This window comes from Schistocerca cancellata, chromosome 2 (genome assembly GCF_023864275.1).
Source record: "Schistocerca cancellata isolate TAMUIC-IGC-003103 chromosome 2, iqSchCanc2.1, whole genome shotgun sequence".
Lineage (NCBI taxonomy): Eukaryota > Metazoa > Arthropoda > Insecta > Orthoptera > Acrididae > Schistocerca > Schistocerca cancellata.
The window spans coordinates 321,940,566-321,960,153 of NC_064627.1; the positions used below are offsets into that span (position 1 = coordinate 321,940,566).

Sequence of the window (19,588 nt, forward strand, 5' to 3'; positions counted from 1 at the left end):
TAATACCAAATGATTTTAGTGACAAATGTTGCAACATTTACTATAGCTGTAGTTTGTTCCGTCACTAAAACTTTATTTAGGGTTGCCGATTTGGCAAGTCTTTCATCCAAAATCATTTTGTACACCGCAGACATTGTTGGACCAAATTTACTTTCTCCAGTATCGTGTGCCGAAAGTTGATATAGGTCAAAATTTAAAATCACATATAACTGGAAGGAGCAATCTCGATGCTGATCTAGTGACAAGGTTTGCCTTTGATGGATCTTTCGCATCATCCAAAGTGCTCACTATTGTTTACACGTTTTCTTTTATGAATTTAATCGAGTTGTAATCAGCACACCTGAGAGTATCAGGCAATCGTTTCAATCTTTTTCCTGTTTTCTGTACAAGTAATTCCGATCTGTATGTACAACACGAGAAGAATGAATGTAACTTTTCTGCAGTTCCAAAACAAAGTGATGGTAGGGGATCACTTGGGAATGCATGAAGTCCATAAGGATTTAAGGAATGATTAGCAGAGGTACTGAATACATATCTCGTATTGACTTCTTGAATTGTTCGTTGTAGGGCGCACTGGTTAACAAACAACTGATAAGCATCATCATAACCTTGAGCCCTGCAGGCCAACTGTTTCAGCTGCTCTTGAATATTTTTTGAGATATTTTCTTGTTTTTCTAGCTGATTTTTACACTGTAAAATAAACTACATAATAATTATGGATAACCTTTTTTAGAATATGGCAACGGCCTTGCCGCAGTGGATACACCGGTTCCCGTCAGCTCACCGAAGTTAAGCGCTGTCGGACGTGGCCGGCACTTGGATGAGTGACCATCCGGGCCGCCTTGCCCTTTGCCATTTTTCAGGTTGCACTGAGCCTCGTGATGCCAATTGAGGAGCTACTCGACGGTATAGTAGCGGCTCCGGTCAAAGAAAACAATCGGGAGAGCGGTGTGCTGACCACACGCCCCTCCTATCCGCATCCTCAGCTGAGGATGACACGACGTTCCGATGGTCCCATTGGGCCACTTGTGGCTTGAGGACGGAACGCTTGTGCTTTTATAGAATATAGTATTTAAGTTAAAAACTGATAAGCTCTTCGCTGCACTTTTTGAGCATGTTTCTAAAGTGTACTTATAGTAAACCTATGCAGATGTCATAGGCATCAAAAAAGTTTCATATAAAACAACTGCGTTCAGCAGAAGTTTTTAAGTTCCATGCAACGTTTTACAGATGTTTTTAACATTCTGAACCCACCTACTGACAAATGCTATGACGTGACAATAGTTAAGTAGGTACCTATTTTTATAATTTCCATGCGTATGGCGCCTCTTATTTTCTGAACATACACTGAAGAACCAAAGAAACTGGTACCAGTGCCTAATATCACGCAGGGCCCACACGAGAACGCAGAAGTGTCTGAACTAATGCTGGTGGGAACTGACACCATAAATCCGGCAGGGCTCACGATAAATCAGTAAGAGCACGAGAGGCTGGAGATCTCTTCTGAACGGCACGTTGCAAGGCATCCCAGATATGCTGAATAATGTTCTTGTCTAGGGAGTTTGGTGACCAGCGGAATTGTTTGAACTCAGAAGTGTGTTCCTGGAGCCACTCTGTAGCAATTCTGGACGTGTGAGGTGTCACACTGTCCTGCTGGAATTGACCAACTCTGTCGGAACGCACAATGGACATGGATGGATGCAGGTGATCAGACAGGACGCTTACGTACATGTCAACTGTCAAGAGTCGTATCTAGACTTATCAGGGGTCCCATATAATTGCAACTGCACACGCCCCACACCATTACAGAGCCTCCACCAGCTTGAAGAGCCCTGCTGACATACAGGGTCCATGGATTCGTGAGGTTGTCTCCAGACCCGTACACATCCATCCGCTCGATAAAATTTGAAACGAGACTCGTCTGGGCAGACAACATGTTTCCAGTCATCAACAGTCCAATTTTGGTATTCACGAGCCCAGGCAAGGCGTGAAGATTAGTGTCCTGCAGTCATCAAAAATGGCTCTGAGCGCTATGGGACTTAACATCTATGGTCATCAGTCCCCTAGAACTTAGAACTACTTAAACCTAACTAACCTAAGGACAGCACACAACACCCAGTCATCCTGCAGTCATCAATGGTACACGAGTGGGCCTTCGGCTCCGAAGATGTTTTGTTGAACGTTACGCACGCTGCACTTGTTGATGGCACAGCACTGAAATCTGCAGCAATTTGCGGAAGGGTTGCACTTCTGTCACGCTGAACGATTCTTTTCGGTCCCATTCTTGCAGGATCTTTTTCCAGCCGCAAAGATGTCGTAGATTTGGTGTTTTACCGGGTTACTGATATTCACAATACACTCGTGAAATAGTGCACGGGAAAATCCCCACTTGATCGTTACCTCGGATATGCAGTGCCCCATCACTAGTGCGCCGACTACAACACCACGTTCAAACTCACTTAAATCTTGATAATCTGCCATTGTAGCAGCAGTAACCGATCTAACAACTGCGCAAGACACTTGCTGTCTTATACAGGGTGCTACAAAAAGGTACGGCCAAACTTTCAGGAAACATTCCTCACACACGAATAAAGAATTTCCATGTTAGAGCTCATTTTAGTTTCGTCAGTATGTACTGTACTTCCTCGATTCATCACCATGATTTCATACGGGATACTCTACCTGTGCTGCTGGAACATGTGCCTTTACAAGTACGACACAACATGTGGTTCATGCACGATGGAGCTCCTGCACATTTCAGTCGAAGTGTTCGTACGCTTCTCAACAACAGATTCGGTGGCCGATGGATTGGTAGAGGCGGACCAATTCCATGGCCTCCACGCTCTCCTGACCTCAACCCTCTTGACTTTCATTTATGGTGGCATTTGAAAGCTCTTGTCTACGCAACCCCGGTACCAAATGTAGAGACTCTTCGTGCTCGTATTGTGGACGGCTGTATACAATACGCCATTCTCCAGGGCTGCATCAGGGATTCCATGCGACGGAGGGTGGATGCATGTATCCTCGCTAACGGAGGACATTTTGAACATTTCCTGTAACAAATTGTTTGAAGTAACGCTGGTACGTTCTGTTGCTGTGTGTTTCCATTCCATGATTAATGTGATTTGAAGAGAAGTAATAAAATGAGCTCTAACATGGAAAGTAAGAGTTTCCGGACACATGTCCACATAACATCTTTTCTTTATTTGTGTGTGAGTAATGTTTCCTGAAAGTTTGGCCGTACCTTTTTGTAACACCCTGTATAGGTGTTACTGACCTCTGCGCCTTATTCTTCCTGTCTACCTATCTCTGTATTTGAATACGCGTGCATGTACCAGTTTCTCTGGCGCTTCTCTGTGTATGTCCTTGTTTGGGATTTTTGTCAAAATTTGCCTGCTCCTGGGAGACATCCAAATCTCTAGGCCCTCGAGATTTGGAGACCCCTCCTCTGGACCAGAGGAACGAGGCGGTCCGCCCATCCACCTCCGTCTTAGTCCGCCACTGGCTGCGACGTACCTCCTTGCGGGGGGCGGCGAAGGCGGGCAGTCCGACGGGGAAGTTCTGGGAGCCGCGGTGGCGCTCGTGCAACGCGGCCAGCGCGGCCGCCGCCTCCTCGTCGGGCGTCATCATCTCGGCGGACATGCGCCGCAGAGACAGCGCCCTCGCCGGGATGACGTCCGGCGCGCGCCGCAGCGGAGGCGGCTGGGGCGGCGCCGGCTTGCGGTAGCGGCCCGGCGTGCCGGACTGCGCCGCCGACGCCTCGTCCGCGTCCGTCTGCTTGTAGTAGGCGCACAGCTCGTTCAGCTCGGCCTGCACGTCCGCCGGCTGTACCCACCCCCGCAGCCAGCGCAGCGCGTTCTCCGCGTCTTTGGTGCGGCCGCGCGACACCAGCCAAATCGGTGTCTCCGGCACCTGTCGACCGCGGAAGAGCGTTACTGGTGCCTGCGCTTTCTACAGATCTAGCTAACAAGGGAACCTCCCCATCGCACCCCCCTCAGATTTAGTTATAAGTTGGCACAGTGGATAGGCCTTGAAAAACTGAACACAGATCAATCGAGAAAACAGGAAGAAGTTGTGTGGAACTGTGAAAAAAATAAGCAAAATATACAAACCGAGTAGTCCATGCGCAACATAGGCAACATCGAGGCGTAACTGAGTTAAGGAGCGCCGTGGTCCCGTGGTTAGTGTGAGGAGCTGCGGAAAGAGAGGTCCTCGGTTCAAACCTTCCATCGAGTGAAAATTTTAGTTCCTTTATTTTCGCAAAGTTATGATCTGTCCGTCCGTTCATTGACGTCTCTGTTCACTGTAATAAGTTTTGTATCTGTGTTTTGCGTCCGCACCGCAAAACCGTGCGATTAGTCGACGAAAGGACGTGCCTCTCCAATGGGAACCGAAAACATTTGATCGCAAGCCCATAGGTCAACCCATTCCTCCACAGGAAAACACGTCTAATATATTCTATACGACACTGGTGACGACATGTGCGTCACATGACAGGAATATGTTGTCGACTCACCTAACTTGTACCCTTGGCGAATGGGTAAAAACATTCTTCTACCTTTCCCGATTTAGGTTTTCTTGTGGATGTGATAATCACTCCCAAAAAAGTGATGAAAACATAAGAGTTTGTCACATAAACTGCAACAAATAAATGCAACAGTTTCACAGTCACACGGTTTTCCCTGTGCTCTGTCAAAACAGATGTTTTTAACATTTTCATACAACGTCCCCTTACTACGGTGCAGTTACCTCGCATCGGACGGACGGACTGACGGATGGCCGGACGGACATAATAACAGTCTGAGAATAAAAAATTAAACTTCTCAGTCGAGGGAAGACTTGAACCAAGGACCTCTGATTCCGCAGCTCCTCACGCTAAGCACGGGACCATGGCGATCCTGAACTCAGACAATCCTTGTTGTTGCCCATGTTGCGCATTGACTACTCTGTTTGTATATTTTGCTTATTTTTTTTCATAGTTCCACAAAACTTCTTCCTGTTTTCTCGATTGATCCGTGTTCAGTTTTTCAAGGCCTATCCACTGTGCCAACTTATAACTAAATCTGAGGGGGGTGCGATGGGGAGGGTCCCTTGTAAGTAGGTGTATGCTCTTATGTCGGCCACAAAGGAGAAATGTGTGAAGTATTTCGGCCAACTCTCGAATGTCCGCAGTAATATATTTGCCAACTTATAACTAAATCTGAGGGGGGTGCGATGGGGAGGTTCCCTTGTAAGAGCAAGACTCGGCCACGACGTTTGCAGTGATAGACGGAGAGAAAGGGAGAGAAAGAGATTTAAAGCGAAATCTAAGAAGCAAAGCAAAGCAACAACCAATGACAGCTTTCTACTGTGGAGGGTGGGGGGTGGGGGGACCATTGCAGCAACACTGATGTGAAACCGGGCAAGGGGGCACATTGGAAAGGAGAGACGGTTCAAATGCCCCCGTGTGATCATGAACTGCGTAAGGTAAACGCCAGGATGGTTCCTTTGAAAAGGCACGGGAGATTTCCCTCCCCATCCTTCCGTAATCCGGGCTTGTGCTCCGTTTCTAATGACCTTGTTGTCTACGGAGTGCTCAACTCTTATCTTCCTTCCTTCACACGTCGCGAGACACTGCGACCTCTGATAGGACATGCGTAAAAATTTTGGTTGTGAATGCAGAATGTTCAAAAAAAAGTATTCCATAATGAGATATTCACTCTGCAGCGGAATGTGCGCTGATATGAAACTTCATGGCAGATTAAAACTGTGTGCCGGAGCTCATCAGGCTGGATAATGTAACAAATGTTCCAATGTGTGTGAAATCTTATGGGACTTAACTGCTAAGGTCATCAGTCCCTAAGCTTACACACTACTTAACCTAAATTATCCTACGGACAAACACACACACCGAAGGCCGAGGGAACCTCCGCCGGGATCAGCCGCACAGTCCATGACTGCAGCGCCATAGACCGATAACCTAACAAAGTCTCAAAAAACGTTTATGCTGTCATATGAGATCCACTCTTCCCACGATTTGGATTTTTCTTCTTTTTATTTCGTGGCAGGATGCCCTTTCTGCCGCCTAAGACATCAGTTAACGTAAGGGAGAGAAGTGGTGAGAGCCATCTGTCTGCGAATCGTGTGACCTACGTTATGTCTGCAACCGGATTTTACCTGAAACTTTCTGACAGATTAAAAGTGTGTGCCTGACCGAGACTCGAACTCGGGACCTTTGCCTTTCGCGGGCAAGTGCTCAACCAGCTGAGCTATCCAAGCATGACTCACTACCCGTCCTCGCAGCTTCAGTTCTGCCAGTATCTCGTCTCCTACCTTCCAAACTTCACAGAATCTCTTCTGCGAACCTAGTAGAACTAGCACTCCTGGAAGAAAGGATATTGCGGAGACATGGCTTAGCCACAGCCTAGGGGAGGGAGGTACCGAGTTCGAGTCTCGGTCGGGCACAAAGTTTTAATCTGCCAAGAAGTTTCATATCAGCGCACACTCCGCTGCAGAGTGAAACTCTCATTCTGGAAACATCCCCTAGGCTGTGGCTAAGCCATGTCTCCGCAATATCCTTTCTTCCAGGAGTGCTAGTTCTGCTAGGTTCGCATAAGAGCTTCTGCGAAGATTGGAAGGTAGGAGAAGAGGTACTGGCTGCGAGGACGGGTGGTGAGTCGTGCTTGGGTAGCTCAGCTGACAGAGCACTTGCCCGCGAAATGCAAAGGTCCCGAGTTCGAGTCTCGGTCCGGCACACAGTTTTAATCTGTCAGGAAGTTTCGTATCAGCGCACAGTCCGCTGCAGAGTGAAAATCTCATTCCGGATTTTACCTGTTTGGGTATCGTATTGTCTGGGGACCACCCCAGCATTAGTGTAAACGATCGTGGAAAACTACACGAAAATCTCACCAAGGTCGACAGTTGTCAATGACTGGCGCGGATCATATCTAGGTTTGGCTCACGACCCGGCTCGCCATCTAGCAAGTCGCGCGTCGAGTTACACGTGCGGGTTCGGGTAACGTAATAATCTATCACCACATAACTAGGCTTTCTAACACGATAATAATGAGCTGTTTAGCACTATACGGTCTAAAAGAGAACTGTAACCCCTCTACAGCCTCTAGAAGTGCATAGTAGCAATTGTGAAATAATTTAAAGCCATATTGACAGTTAATCGATAGCGACTGTTTCCTATGTTTTTCAGAGACGGCTAGCAGCTGCAATATTTGTTGACTTACTTAAATTATTTAATGAAGCAACATGTTCGAGGTACAAAATTCACGCTGCAGTGGCAATACAGAAACATTTAATAAAAGTACACATAGATACTACAGTTGTTCTTCAGAGTCTTGGCATGTGCTGTGGCCATCCTGTTCACGAAGAGAAGCGCAACCTAGTACGACGGAATATTCAGTTAGTTCGCTGATCTGCTGTTCACGTAATTTTTTTAAAGTGATCACTCACTTTCTTAATGTGAAAAGGCCTTACTCGTTGTAGCCGAAACTAAACGAAATTAACGGATTTCAAGAACTGTTATTTCTCCAACGACTTTAAATTCAGTACTATTAAAATAGAAAATATTTTACTATTAAGAAAAAATAAGAAAATCTTTGTTCCAGTAGCTGTATCTTCGTTATTATTTAAAATAATTTTTATACTGTCATTTCTAACACCAAATCACCACAATCTCTTATTGTAACATATTTCGTCAACGAACATCAGCGTTGCGGCAATAAGATGTGCTGAAGACATTGCAGGTGATCGATAACACCAGCGTCGACATATCGAAGGGTAAATCGAAGAAAACTTTGTTTTGACCGCTATTTTGTTTCTACTTCACAATATTGTTGATTTGCAAGAATCTTTAAGAAGATCCAAGGAGCCAGAATGATGGAGGTAACTGAACACACCAGAAGAAGACAGACGTTACAATCAACAAAATGAGTGATTATTTAGGAATTTTTAGGTGAACAGCAGATCAACCAACTAAGTGAATATTCTCTCGCAGTTAGGGTATTATCTTCTTTCTCCGCAGCATGACCACAACACATGCCAAGATTGTAAACGGCACCTTTAATATCTAAGTGACCTTTTGTTAAATGTTTTTTGTACTGGAGCCTGAAGATGAAGTTTCTACTTCGAAATATTTTGCTTTATTAAATCATTTGGGTAAGTCAACAAATTTTGTCAATGGCAGCAGTATGTGAAAAAAACTTTTCATGGAACTGTAAAATACGCCTGTTATCCTTCCACTTATGACTTCAGATCACAGAAAAAGTTCATCGTTCCGTATTTTGTCCGTTTTGATCCGAACATTGCAAGAAAAGGTGTAAAGAGATGTGGGGTGTGTACGTAGGCTGTATAGGTTTTTATGCTGGTAACACCACGTAGCGCTCTGAATGAAAATCACTGACTGTACTGTGTCAGCAGTGGTGGATGTGGGAAGAGAGATGGCAGAGTTTTGAGAGCGGACGATCTGGACGTGTGTCCGTCAGAAAAACGAAATTTTTAGGACTGGACGTCATGAACCGATATATGTATTATGACTTTTGACCACTATTAAGGTAAATACATTGTTTGTTCTCTATCAAAATCTTTCATTTGCTAACTATGCCTATCAGTAGTTAGTGCCTTCAGTAGTTAGAATTCTTTATTTAGCTGGCAGTATTGGCGCTCGCTGTATTGCAGTAGTTCGAGTAACGAAGATTTGTGACGTGAGTGATTCATGAAAGGTATAGGTTATTGTTAGTCAGGGCCATTCCTTTGTGGGGATTATTGAAAGTCAGATTGCGTTGCGCTAAAAATATTGTGTGTCAGTTTAGTGTTGATCAGAATAAGTAAAGAGAGAAATGTCTGCGTACGTTCAGTTTTGCTCAGCTGTTTGAAAATCAAATAACGTAAGAGGTTTTATCAGCACAGTCATTAATAATTTTCCAGTGGGGACATTTCATGTGGATGAGAAGAGGGAGTTTTACCTGAGTGATGAGTATGACGGAGATGATGGGCAGCAGGGCACTGATCAGAGCAGCGTTTCTCCAGTCGGTGACCGTGCCCAGTAGGTACTCCACGAAGAAGCCCACAGACACGCACAGTTCTGGAAAAAAAAGAAAGCGGCAGAGGCTGAAGTGCCAGCTGTCACAGTCGCGTTTTGTCTACAGTAGACAGTGACGTCCGTGCGCGAGGAAAATACCTCTCACCTCTCTCTCTCTCTCTCTCTCTCTCTCTCTCGTTCTCTCTCTCTCTCTCTCCCCCTCCCTCTGTGTGTGTGTGTGTGTGTGTGTGTGTGGTGTCTCGCTACCTCGCTATGTACGGCACGCCACGACACGAGGTTCATGGACGATTGCCACAGCAGCTGACTTCATCCGACGAGCGCCCTCGTCGGCTTGTTGTTTGTGCTGACCCGTGATTTACGTCGTCCCGGCGGCCACTGTGCTGGCAAAACTTCTGGTAGGGTACGCCTCTTGTCTAGTCATCTTATGTTTGCCATATCGAAACGAATATTGAGTATCCTCGGCGAATTGCAAAATCAGCTTGGGTTTGGGAAAGTACTTTGGAGTTCACTGGGCACAACTTTATCTCTGTGGTGCATATGTCCAATACAGTGGATGGCTGTTAATGGTCGCTTCTTTGGCGTTTTCAATCATTCCTGAGGCTGCAAATGCACCCAGTCCTCTCCAATGATACCCATTATTTACAGGATTAACCATAAACAATACGTGAGATGTTGTGCCTAGCGTGCGTTTTCACCCGTGCGTTTTCACCCTTAGGGCTGATTGGAAACGCCAAAGAATTGACCATGAACAGCTGTGCACTTCAGTGGACATGTGCACCACGGGGTTATGAACCTATACTGTGCAGGATGTTTCAGTAAATGTCACATATTCCTGTAGGAGGCATTCCTGTAATGGTATGTCTGGAAATCAATACCTGTTGAGATTTGAGCCAATCTGTCTCTATATAGAAGTAGACACTTAAAAGTGTCCAAAGTTTAGACAGTGCTGCATATAGTTACCACACATCTTGACATTAGAAGTGAATTGCGCATTCTCTCAAATAAACCTGGCTCCATTCAGATTGCGCTAAATGCATTGGTCACACGTTCCTGTAACGTCTGTACATTGTCGGTGGGTTGGACCTACACCAGCGTCATTATATGTTCCAGTAGCGAGAATACAACGGATTCTGGTCCAGTAGATGGGGAGACGATGCTAGCGGACCACCTCTATCAATCAATCACCCATGAAATGTTGTGGGCAGGTACTGTCGCATGATTCGAAGAAAATTAGGTGGTTCCCTGTCGTGCATAAAGAACAGTTGTTGTTTTTCTGCAACAGTAACGTTCCCCAATAGCGCTGGTAAGTCACTACACATAAATAGCTGATACACAGCACCGTCAGTTTGTTTAGTGAAGTGAATTGCCGTATGTGTGTCACCGGTTGTTCCCCCCCGTTCACTGATACCAAACCGATTCTGATGCCTTATTCCATGATTTCTCGAGGGTTTGCATCCATGCCTATTGTGATAACTTACTATGCCGTCTCTTGTGAATCTTGCCTCATCTGTAAATAAAATGGAAGCTGTGAATTGCGTATCCTCAATGCCCATGTCAAAAGGTATTGGTTTCCGGACATATTATACTGGTTGATTAGAATTACACTAACAGTGTTCCGACCGCTACAGTGCGAGCTGCATACTGCATACATTGAAATAGTGTAGTTATGTTCATTAATCGGTGTTCTCGCGGAATATACTGAAAAATAACAGTTCTACTTTCTCTCACCAGGTGAAAATATGGCGCTGTAAGCAGTCAAAACGTGGTGTGGGTGCAGCAAAAACGAAGGGACGATCAAACACATGATAACGGTAGTTCTGGCACGTTTACTTGGTGTCGGTCACAACTTACAGCATACGTTCAGTACGGTCTCGTGACTCAGCAACTCGCTGCACCCATAAGACGGCACAGCTGCTCGCAGCATACTTGGTGTAATCAGAATGATATGTCTTCGTATGCTATCCTGCAGACCAGGAAGAGACCGGATACAGCGCTGATACACACCACCTTTTAGATTTCCCCACAACCAGAAATCACATGGATTTAGATCGGGGTATCTGGAAGGCTACACACCTTGCAATTGTCTCTAGAGGTGACGCAGTCGTTACCGAAGATTACTCGAAACAAATCTTTCACCTGGCGATCGACATATGGTATAGCCCCATCTCGCATCAAATTAGTGTGTGGATACAGCTGAAATCACATGTCGCACAAGGAGGTCCTTACAACGTGCAAGTGCCACTGTAAATCTGATAGGCGTCATCTACTCCAAGAAAAACGAACCGAGAGTGAAGGAGCTTGTGAAGCCACACTACACAGTCTCTAAGCTGGCTGTACCTTCACATCATGTAGCATGGTTGAACCTCATATGCGACAGCTCTGTGCGTTCACGGCACCTTGCAGAGCAAGATGTGCCTCGTCCGCCCCAAGATTATTCCCGGTTCCCTGACCATATGTCATCCATTTCCATGCGTGTCTAAAAACAAAGGTCAAAGTTACGGCGTTGTAACCTATCTTGGGGCTTCATTTGCCGCACGTTCTGAATCTTGTAGGGATACCAGTCTGAATTGTGCCGCAAAACATTTTGAACTGTCGACCAGGAAAAGGAGAATTTCCGTGACTCAGCTCGAACACTGGCTGCAGTGTCTGAGGTATGTACTATACAGATATGTACTATACAGTCGGCTATAGCTACAGCAAATTCTTAAAACTGCCAGGAGAATGGGCCGTATATCTTTCCCTGCTGCACCATCTACTTATTCACCTGTTTCTTCAAATTTCATGATCTCATACTTTAGCCTGTTTACTGACATTGGGGCCTCTTTTCAGCTTTTTCTGTCGGTGATTTTCCCACAAGGCAGCGCTGTAATTGCTGCATTTCAGATAAAACAACTTTACCAACAATACACAGTCTTTCGTCTAAATAGCCGTGGCGTTTCGTTTTAATGGCCCAGTAGGAACTCAACTTCCAGTTTTGACCAATTCTATCGCCTGTAGAAATATGTGACACTTAAAAAAAAACTTTGTATATTTACACTGGGGAAGTGGAAAGTGTTACATACAATCAGCACCTTAACCGAAGGCTACCTGACAGGTACTCCAGTATTTCTACAGTTGTGACTTCGTACTTGATATTTGGAGCATGAGCAGGAATAGTAGGAACATCAATAAGAATACTTATTTGTGCTGATATGTTGATCAAAATTTCATCATTTTAACGACTTATTTTCAAACAACACTTGCTGTTCGTTAGAGATGCACTGAAAACCAAAGGTATACAGCTTGCTACAACTACGAGACTCAGCAGTGGCGCAACATTGCACAGATACGGGCTTATGTAACGCTGCTCTACAAGTTCCGTTCGTCGTATTTTCCGCTGTGCATGGGTATTACTAAATTTAATTTAATCTCTTTCTCAGAGTCGACCAAAGAAAGCTATCGGTTTCATACTAGGTAGTAGGAAGTTTCAAGACGGCTACTTACCTGACTGAGGAGGGCAGACAGAGTTTACAACACAGAAAATCGTTTGCTATTCTAAATTTAAGTAAGTGTAAATAAAGTTAAGTGACAGTGTCGAGAGCAGCTTTCAAAAACGTAATAATCCTGCCTACACAACAGCGTGACACTAACGCAGGCAGCAAGAAGTCAGCACAGGAAATGGAATAAAATAAAATGATAATTACTTGAAACGAATAGGCGTTGTTGATGCGCTGCTAAAACTGAGTACTGCCCGCATCTCGTGGTCGTGCGGTAGCGTTCTCGCTTCCCACGCCCGGGTTCCCGGGTTCGATTCCCGGCGGGGTCAGGGATTTTCTCTGCCTCGTGATGGCTGGGTGTTGTGTGCTGTCCTTAGGTTAGTTAGGTTTAAGTAGTTCTAAGTTCTAGGGGACTTATGACCACAGCAGTTGAGTCCCATAGTGCTCAGAGCCATTTGAATTTTGAACTGAGTACTATGAGGGCAACTGGGGAAGTACAGTTCAGTCCGGCGCACTATGGAATCCAGAGAGAAAATTCGATGAAGTTTTGCACAGATGTGTTGGGTGGTGTCTCTAGTAGTAGCACTTGTGACTAGATTCTACTTCTATACTAGTGATACTGACAGTGAATAATATCGCGATAGATCAGAGAGAGAGAGAGAGAGAGAGAGAGAGAGAGAGAGAGAGAGTAAAAGCACGAAGGAACAATGGACGCAACCAGGCTTTGAGGGGAGGGTGGGGGTGTTGGGGGGGCTAGTTGTCACTTCTTACCACATGGTGATACGGATGTAGGTTTGCAGCTTCTGCCACGCTGTGTCACAACTCCTGCACGACGTAGTTGCCCTCACAGTGGAAAAAAGTGGCGTTTAATCAAGGGCGACATTACGAGCCTTTGTCCACGGTAATGGATAGTAAAAAAACTGTATCGTGGCCCAAGATAAAACACGCCAAGAGCTGCCATCTCCACCGGCGTCTTCGTAGTGGGGCATGTTACTGCAACGTTGAAGTCGGTGGAAGTGGGCTCAGGCGCCTGTGCTCTGGAGATTTATTACCACGGAGTCATCACTCTTCAGCAAGCTCCCAACCTCAAAAAGTATACTGCGCTAACAGCTGGTAACAGCAAGTTCCACCTGCCGGGATACACTATGCAATTTCTTTGGTCCACAGAGGTTCATCATCGTGCCTTGATGCCAACAGGCGCGAGGAGCGTCGTTTTACGTATCTCTTCACCTCCTCGCTGATATGAAGATTTTATTGCCTTGATCGGTTTTATGTAGACTGTATTACTGTTTTCGATAGGACTTCAGATCAACACAGTTAGTGAAATCATACCGAGCAGTTTATCGCAGTTAGTGTTTTAGTATTTGGGGCAGACAACGTTTGAATGGAAAGAAAAGAAATAAATAGGTCAGTGATTTTGGTAAAGCAAGTGCTGTTTTCAAACCCATAGAGAGTGGAATATGACAAAACCGGGAACAACTCGAGAAACGGCAGAACTAGTCGCGCGGTCAAGCCATCAAACAGCGAATCACCTAGAGTAACAGGACGACGACGAAGACGAAGACGACGGCAACAGGGAGACAGGCAAAGTAGATGGCACAGCTGAACAAGTCCATCGAGTAAGCCAAGATCAAAAAACTTGGGTGTAACGAATCCTATGACCACGACAAGGATGTGAAGTGGCAAACCGAAGTTTGACCAGCAACCAAAGGAGAGATGCATGTCTGAAGTTACTAGGAGAGGGAGGAAAACAACTAAATGAGTCAGGGAACAAACTACAATCAAAGATGAAATTGTGGCTGTAACGAAAGTCAAAAGAGGGTGGTTGATGGTTCAAAGAAGTACTCGGTTAGCGCACAAGTGATAAGAAAATGCTGTAGGCGGCGACCTAAAAGTGGTAGAGGACATTAGAAAACATACAGGAACAATATGGCTGCATATTACTGGAAGCTGTGATGCTTGTAAATGGAGTAGGCATTTTTAGCATGTGGATGTCAGATACCGAATGTTGATGATCATTAAATTGTCAATAGATGCTTAAAGGATTCTGGTGCCCGTTGCAATACTTAGCTATTTGATTGCCCTGTAAGTGACTACATGATATATTTTCTTTAAGAATTGACTGGGCACATGACTGTAGTTAACGAGAAAGGGAAACAGTAGCCACCTTTTTTTCGAAGTTGCGGCATGTCCTATGGTAGGTGACGTTTATAAGGAGAGACATCAGTCGTAGTTTACTTGGATGAGTTTTCTCACAAGGTAGCCCACCTCTCTAGCTCATATGAATTGCTGGGATTGTCCAGGAACTATGCTTTTACTATTATTATTGTTGCTGTTCATCTCAGCTTCAGTTCGAAGACGGATTTGATGCAGCTATCCTGTGAAAAATTCTTCATCTCTTCGTAACCACTGGAATGTGCAATCCTTTGAGCTTCGCTAATGTATTCAAGTCTTATTGCTCTCACTCTTCGATTTTGACACCCACACCACATCGCGCGATTATTCTCTGTAAACCATTCATTTTGCTTCTCTTAAAGATGTCCCTTCGCTGAATTGATAAAACTTGGTAGTGGCGCTGTAATTATCATATTTGGAGGAAATCCTTAACTACTCTGAAGTAAAGAATACACAATTGTTCTTTTTCAAGGGCTGTCTTTTATTAATTTCTGTGACTTCTGATCACAGCACTGTCAACACTAAATTCGATGTGTTGCACAACATATCCTTTACTATTAGAATTCTGAAATTATTCTCATATTAAATCTTTAATAGTTCTGGTTCACGGCTTATTCTTTTTAATACAATGATTAACACATTTTAGCAAACAAATGGTTAGAGTCACCGCCTGTTCGATCACCTACTGTGGTCCCCACTCCCAGACACTTTTATATTGCAATAATTAAAACATTTTCACCAATTATTTGAGGAGCTGTAACCATCCCGACTTTATGCTCTGGCCGCCAGTACTAGACTCTGTACCTCCAATATTTTCCATGATAGTTAACTGCCAAGAGTCACTACCAATAAACTGTCCACTGTGTCCCCCGCTACCAGGCTGAGCTACCAGCTAAGAAATCAAAGTTCCTACTGACGCACGAGGGTTTCTGATCGACCGCTTTAGTAAAAAACAGAGTCACTAACTATTACCATCGAGAATAACTCTGAAAGTATGATAGTAGCTGGAAAGTTTGAGGGACAAATGTTTCCTGGGACAATGGGGGCCATAATATGACGTTGGTTTTCTGTTGCTGGGTTGGGTCGCGTCATAGATATGAAGGTCAACTTTGTTTTTTAAAATGGGATACATTGACAATCACCTATTATTATGCCAGTTCATAAGAACAGGAGCAAACAAGATCAGATCAACTACATTGCAACTCATAATATTAATTCTCTACTTAAAGAAGGAAAACTAAAGAAATTGACAGACGAATTAGATAAACAGAATATTTTAGTAGCAGGTCTCCAGGAAATGTGAAATACTGAAGAAGAACCATTCGAATCACAAGTCTACAGAATTTACAATGGGAAACCTGGAATAAGGGTTATAAAAGAATGTCCCCAATTTGGAACTGGGTTTACAGTCAATGTGAAAATAATAGATTCGATTATCGATTTTCAAACCATCTCCCCTAGAATTGCAACTTCGAGTTTAAAAGCATCCAACAAAATGTATACAATCATTAATGTCCATACCCCTGCTAATGAAAAGAATTTTCTAACAAAGACTACGAAAGAAGTGGAGAAGTTCTGAGATCTCCTTGATCAAACAATAAACCAAGTATTAACAATGTTAAGATCCTATTAGGGGACGTCAATGCCCAACTCGGAAGAGAAAAGAAATACCGGGATATCATCGGGAAATGGGCTCCACGTTAACAAACAAATAAGAATGGCCAAAGACTTGTTGAACTCTGTACGGAACACAAACATATCTCACAGTCAACGTCCTTCAAAAGGAGGCCAAACAAACTTAAAATTTGGAAACATCCTGACTGGAGAAAAAGAGAGAAATCTACAATGTTAAAGTACTAAGAGGGGTAGACACAGGTTCAGACCATCACATTGTCAAAATCAAAATTAAGTTCACACCACTAAAAAAGAAACCAAAATGCAATGAGTGACAGAGGGACTTCGATCCCCACCAATTAATTAGAAATGATCAATATAGAGAAATCACACAAAACATAAAACTGACAGGTAATTCTCTCTCTTAGACTGCACACACAAGATTTTCTCCAAAATCCTATACAAGAGGATCATAGAGCAACTAGAGGAAGAATTAGGTGCATACCAAGGAGGCTTCAGACCGTGGAGAAAAAGCAGATGACTGCATTCATAGACCTTCTATGTTAAAAATCTTAAGAAATTTCGGGCTCCATACAAAATAAATCAAATTGATAGAACTCACCTTAACCAACACTGTATCAAAAGTCAAGTTCAGGGGGGAACTCTCTGAGCCATTAATCATAAAAACGGGTTTAAGACAAGGAGACTGCTTGGCACCCCTGCTGTTCAACTGTGCTTTAGAATACATAATGAGGGAATGGTACAAAATTAACACAAAGAACATCCAAATTGGAAGACCCGAGGCAACGTAAGTTTAAATTGTCTAGGATTTGCTGATAACCTTGCTCTCTAGTCCAACAGTATTCAGCAATCCAAACAACAAGTTATCTCACTACAGGAAATTGCACACAAAATTGGTCTTAGAATATCCTTTGAAAAAACAGTCATCATGTTAACTGACCTACCACACATAAACAAAATTGCCATAGGAAACCAAGAAATGAAAATTGTAGATAAATTTAAATATCTGGGAGAAATCATAACATATAACTTCAAGGAAAACCCAACATGGCATAACAGAATAAACAAATTGACTCGAGCACAATATATCCCCAAGAACTCCTACAGTAAAAAGAGCCTGTCAATAGCAACAAAACTAAAACACTACAAAACAGTCACTGAACCAGAAATAACATACACAAGTGAAACCATCTTCAAAACAACTAACAGTGCACAAATAGACGAAATACTCAAAATAGAGAGAAGAATCATCAGAACGTGCTTCAACAAAATCGTAACAGAAAGATGGACGCTGGAGAGTAGCTAAAAATGAAACAGTCTACAAGGAAATAGAACCGGTAATCAGTACAATCATGAAGAAACGCAATAAGAACACTAGTGAACAGGATCACCAGGAGAATAATAGAAAAATTGTAGAATAGTAAGTGCAACATTAAGTGGATTACAGAACTCAAGGAAGATATGGATGAGCTACTGATTACATTGGAAAGCCTAACAAACAAAAGTAACAAAATCAGGAAACTCACAAACAAACCAGACTGCCAACGAGAATCAACAAACAGACAATAGGAAGGGTGATTTCCGATGAGGAAAGGAGGATGAGATCCGAGAGAATGAAGAAGTACTGGTCTGACAGGAAAATGAAAAATTCTTTATATAAAGTTGGCTATAGTGGTCCAATGAAGGCCATAAAATGTAAATAAATAAAATGGGATTCTACAGTTTGGTACTTATTTTCTTATAGCAGCTTTCGAGACGAATCCAGTGATGTGTAACAGTAAGGTCTTTAAAGGTCAACGAAGGTCACAAAGGTAGCATGAACGTCCATTTACAGAAGGTGTGATGACCATTGGTATCAATGCAGTGCTGCAATCTTCTTATCATAGATTGAGTAGTATTCCTTATCACTTCGGCGCTTATCGAAGCACATACTCTGACAATTCTCCCTCGTATATCGTACAAATACTAAATATTCGCCGAATACAGCGTATCCATATAAAGTGCCATTGACAAGTAAATACCATTCGATGGTTTCGCAATACAACACTAATAGGATGGTAAGACTAGTATCGCCGAATCAAGCGAATGTGAATGATGTATTCCTTCGAGGAACAAGTCGATATGCTTCTCTTTTACGGAGAATGCCATAGAGACTTATACGCTGGAAGGTTTCCTCAACCTACTCACCCTACTCGTCGTACATTTAAATATGCCTATGATGAATTGAAAACAATTGCATGTTTAATGCATCGGACACATATCCAGCATAGGAAAGTTACTAAACAGGAAACGGTAATTGGTATTCCTGCCACTGTCGTTCGAGATCCTTGTGTTAGTTCGCGTCAAATCGCAATGGAATCTGGCAAGAGCTAGAGTAGTGTTGTTCGTGTTCTGCATCGCAATAAAAATCATCCTTACCATATCAGTCTCCACCAAGAATTAACTGGTACGGATTGTATGCGTGGCATTGAATTCTGCCGATGGACTCATTTTCATATTTAGAGGAATGACACATTTATTAATTTGATTTTATTTACTAACGACTACATTCACGAAGCATGGAAATGTTTATTTGCATAACATGCATTAGTGGACAACTGAAAATCCATGACGGCTGCTGAACGTTGCGCACCAGAAACAGTGGTCGGTGAATGTGTGGTGTGGGATTCTGGAGGACAGAATTATAGGCCCCTATTTCATCGAAGTAAATCTTAATGGTAGGAAGTACACTACATTCCTGCAAGAAAGATTAGGTCTGTTATTGGAAGAAATACCTTCAGGAACAGAATGTGGTATCAACACGATGGGTATGCGGCATATTTCTAGCTGATGGCTAGAAATGAGTTGCAGAGACAGTTCTCAAATCGTTGGGTTGGACGCGGAGGAGATGTTGTAAGTAGGCTGTTTAGGTTTTTATATTGGTAACGCCAAGTAGCGCTCTGTATGAAAATCACTGACTGTACTGTGTGCAGTCTGTGGCTGGTTTGCATTGTTGGAATTTTTGCTATTGTAGTGTTGGGCTGTTGGATGTGAACAGCATGTAGCGTTGCGCAGTTGGAGGTGAGCCGCCAGCAGTGGTGTATGTGGGGAGAGAAATGGCGGAGCTTTGAGAGCAGATGATCTGGACGGGTGTCCATCAGAAAGAGTAAATTTGTAATATTGGATATCTTGGACTGTTATATATATTATGACTTTTGAACACTATTATGGTAAATACATTCTTTGTTCTCTATCAAAATCTTTCATTTGCTAACTATGCCTATCAGTAGTT

General features: G+C 43.5%; 1 protein-coding gene across 1 annotated transcript in view; it reads right to left on the reverse strand.

Moving 5' to 3' along the window:
• Positions 1-19,588, reverse strand: part of LOC126161697 (facilitated trehalose transporter Tret1-2 homolog) — a 356,281-nt gene that overhangs the window by 51,772 nt on the left and 284,921 nt on the right. The window contains exons 5-6 of the mRNA XM_049917716.1: positions 8,955-9,073; positions 3,517-3,912 (exon numbers count right to left, since the gene is read on the reverse strand). Coding sequence (XP_049773673.1) covers positions 3,517-3,912; positions 8,955-9,073 — 515 coding nt within the window. The remainder of the gene's footprint in view (positions 1-3,516; positions 3,913-8,954; positions 9,074-19,588) is intronic.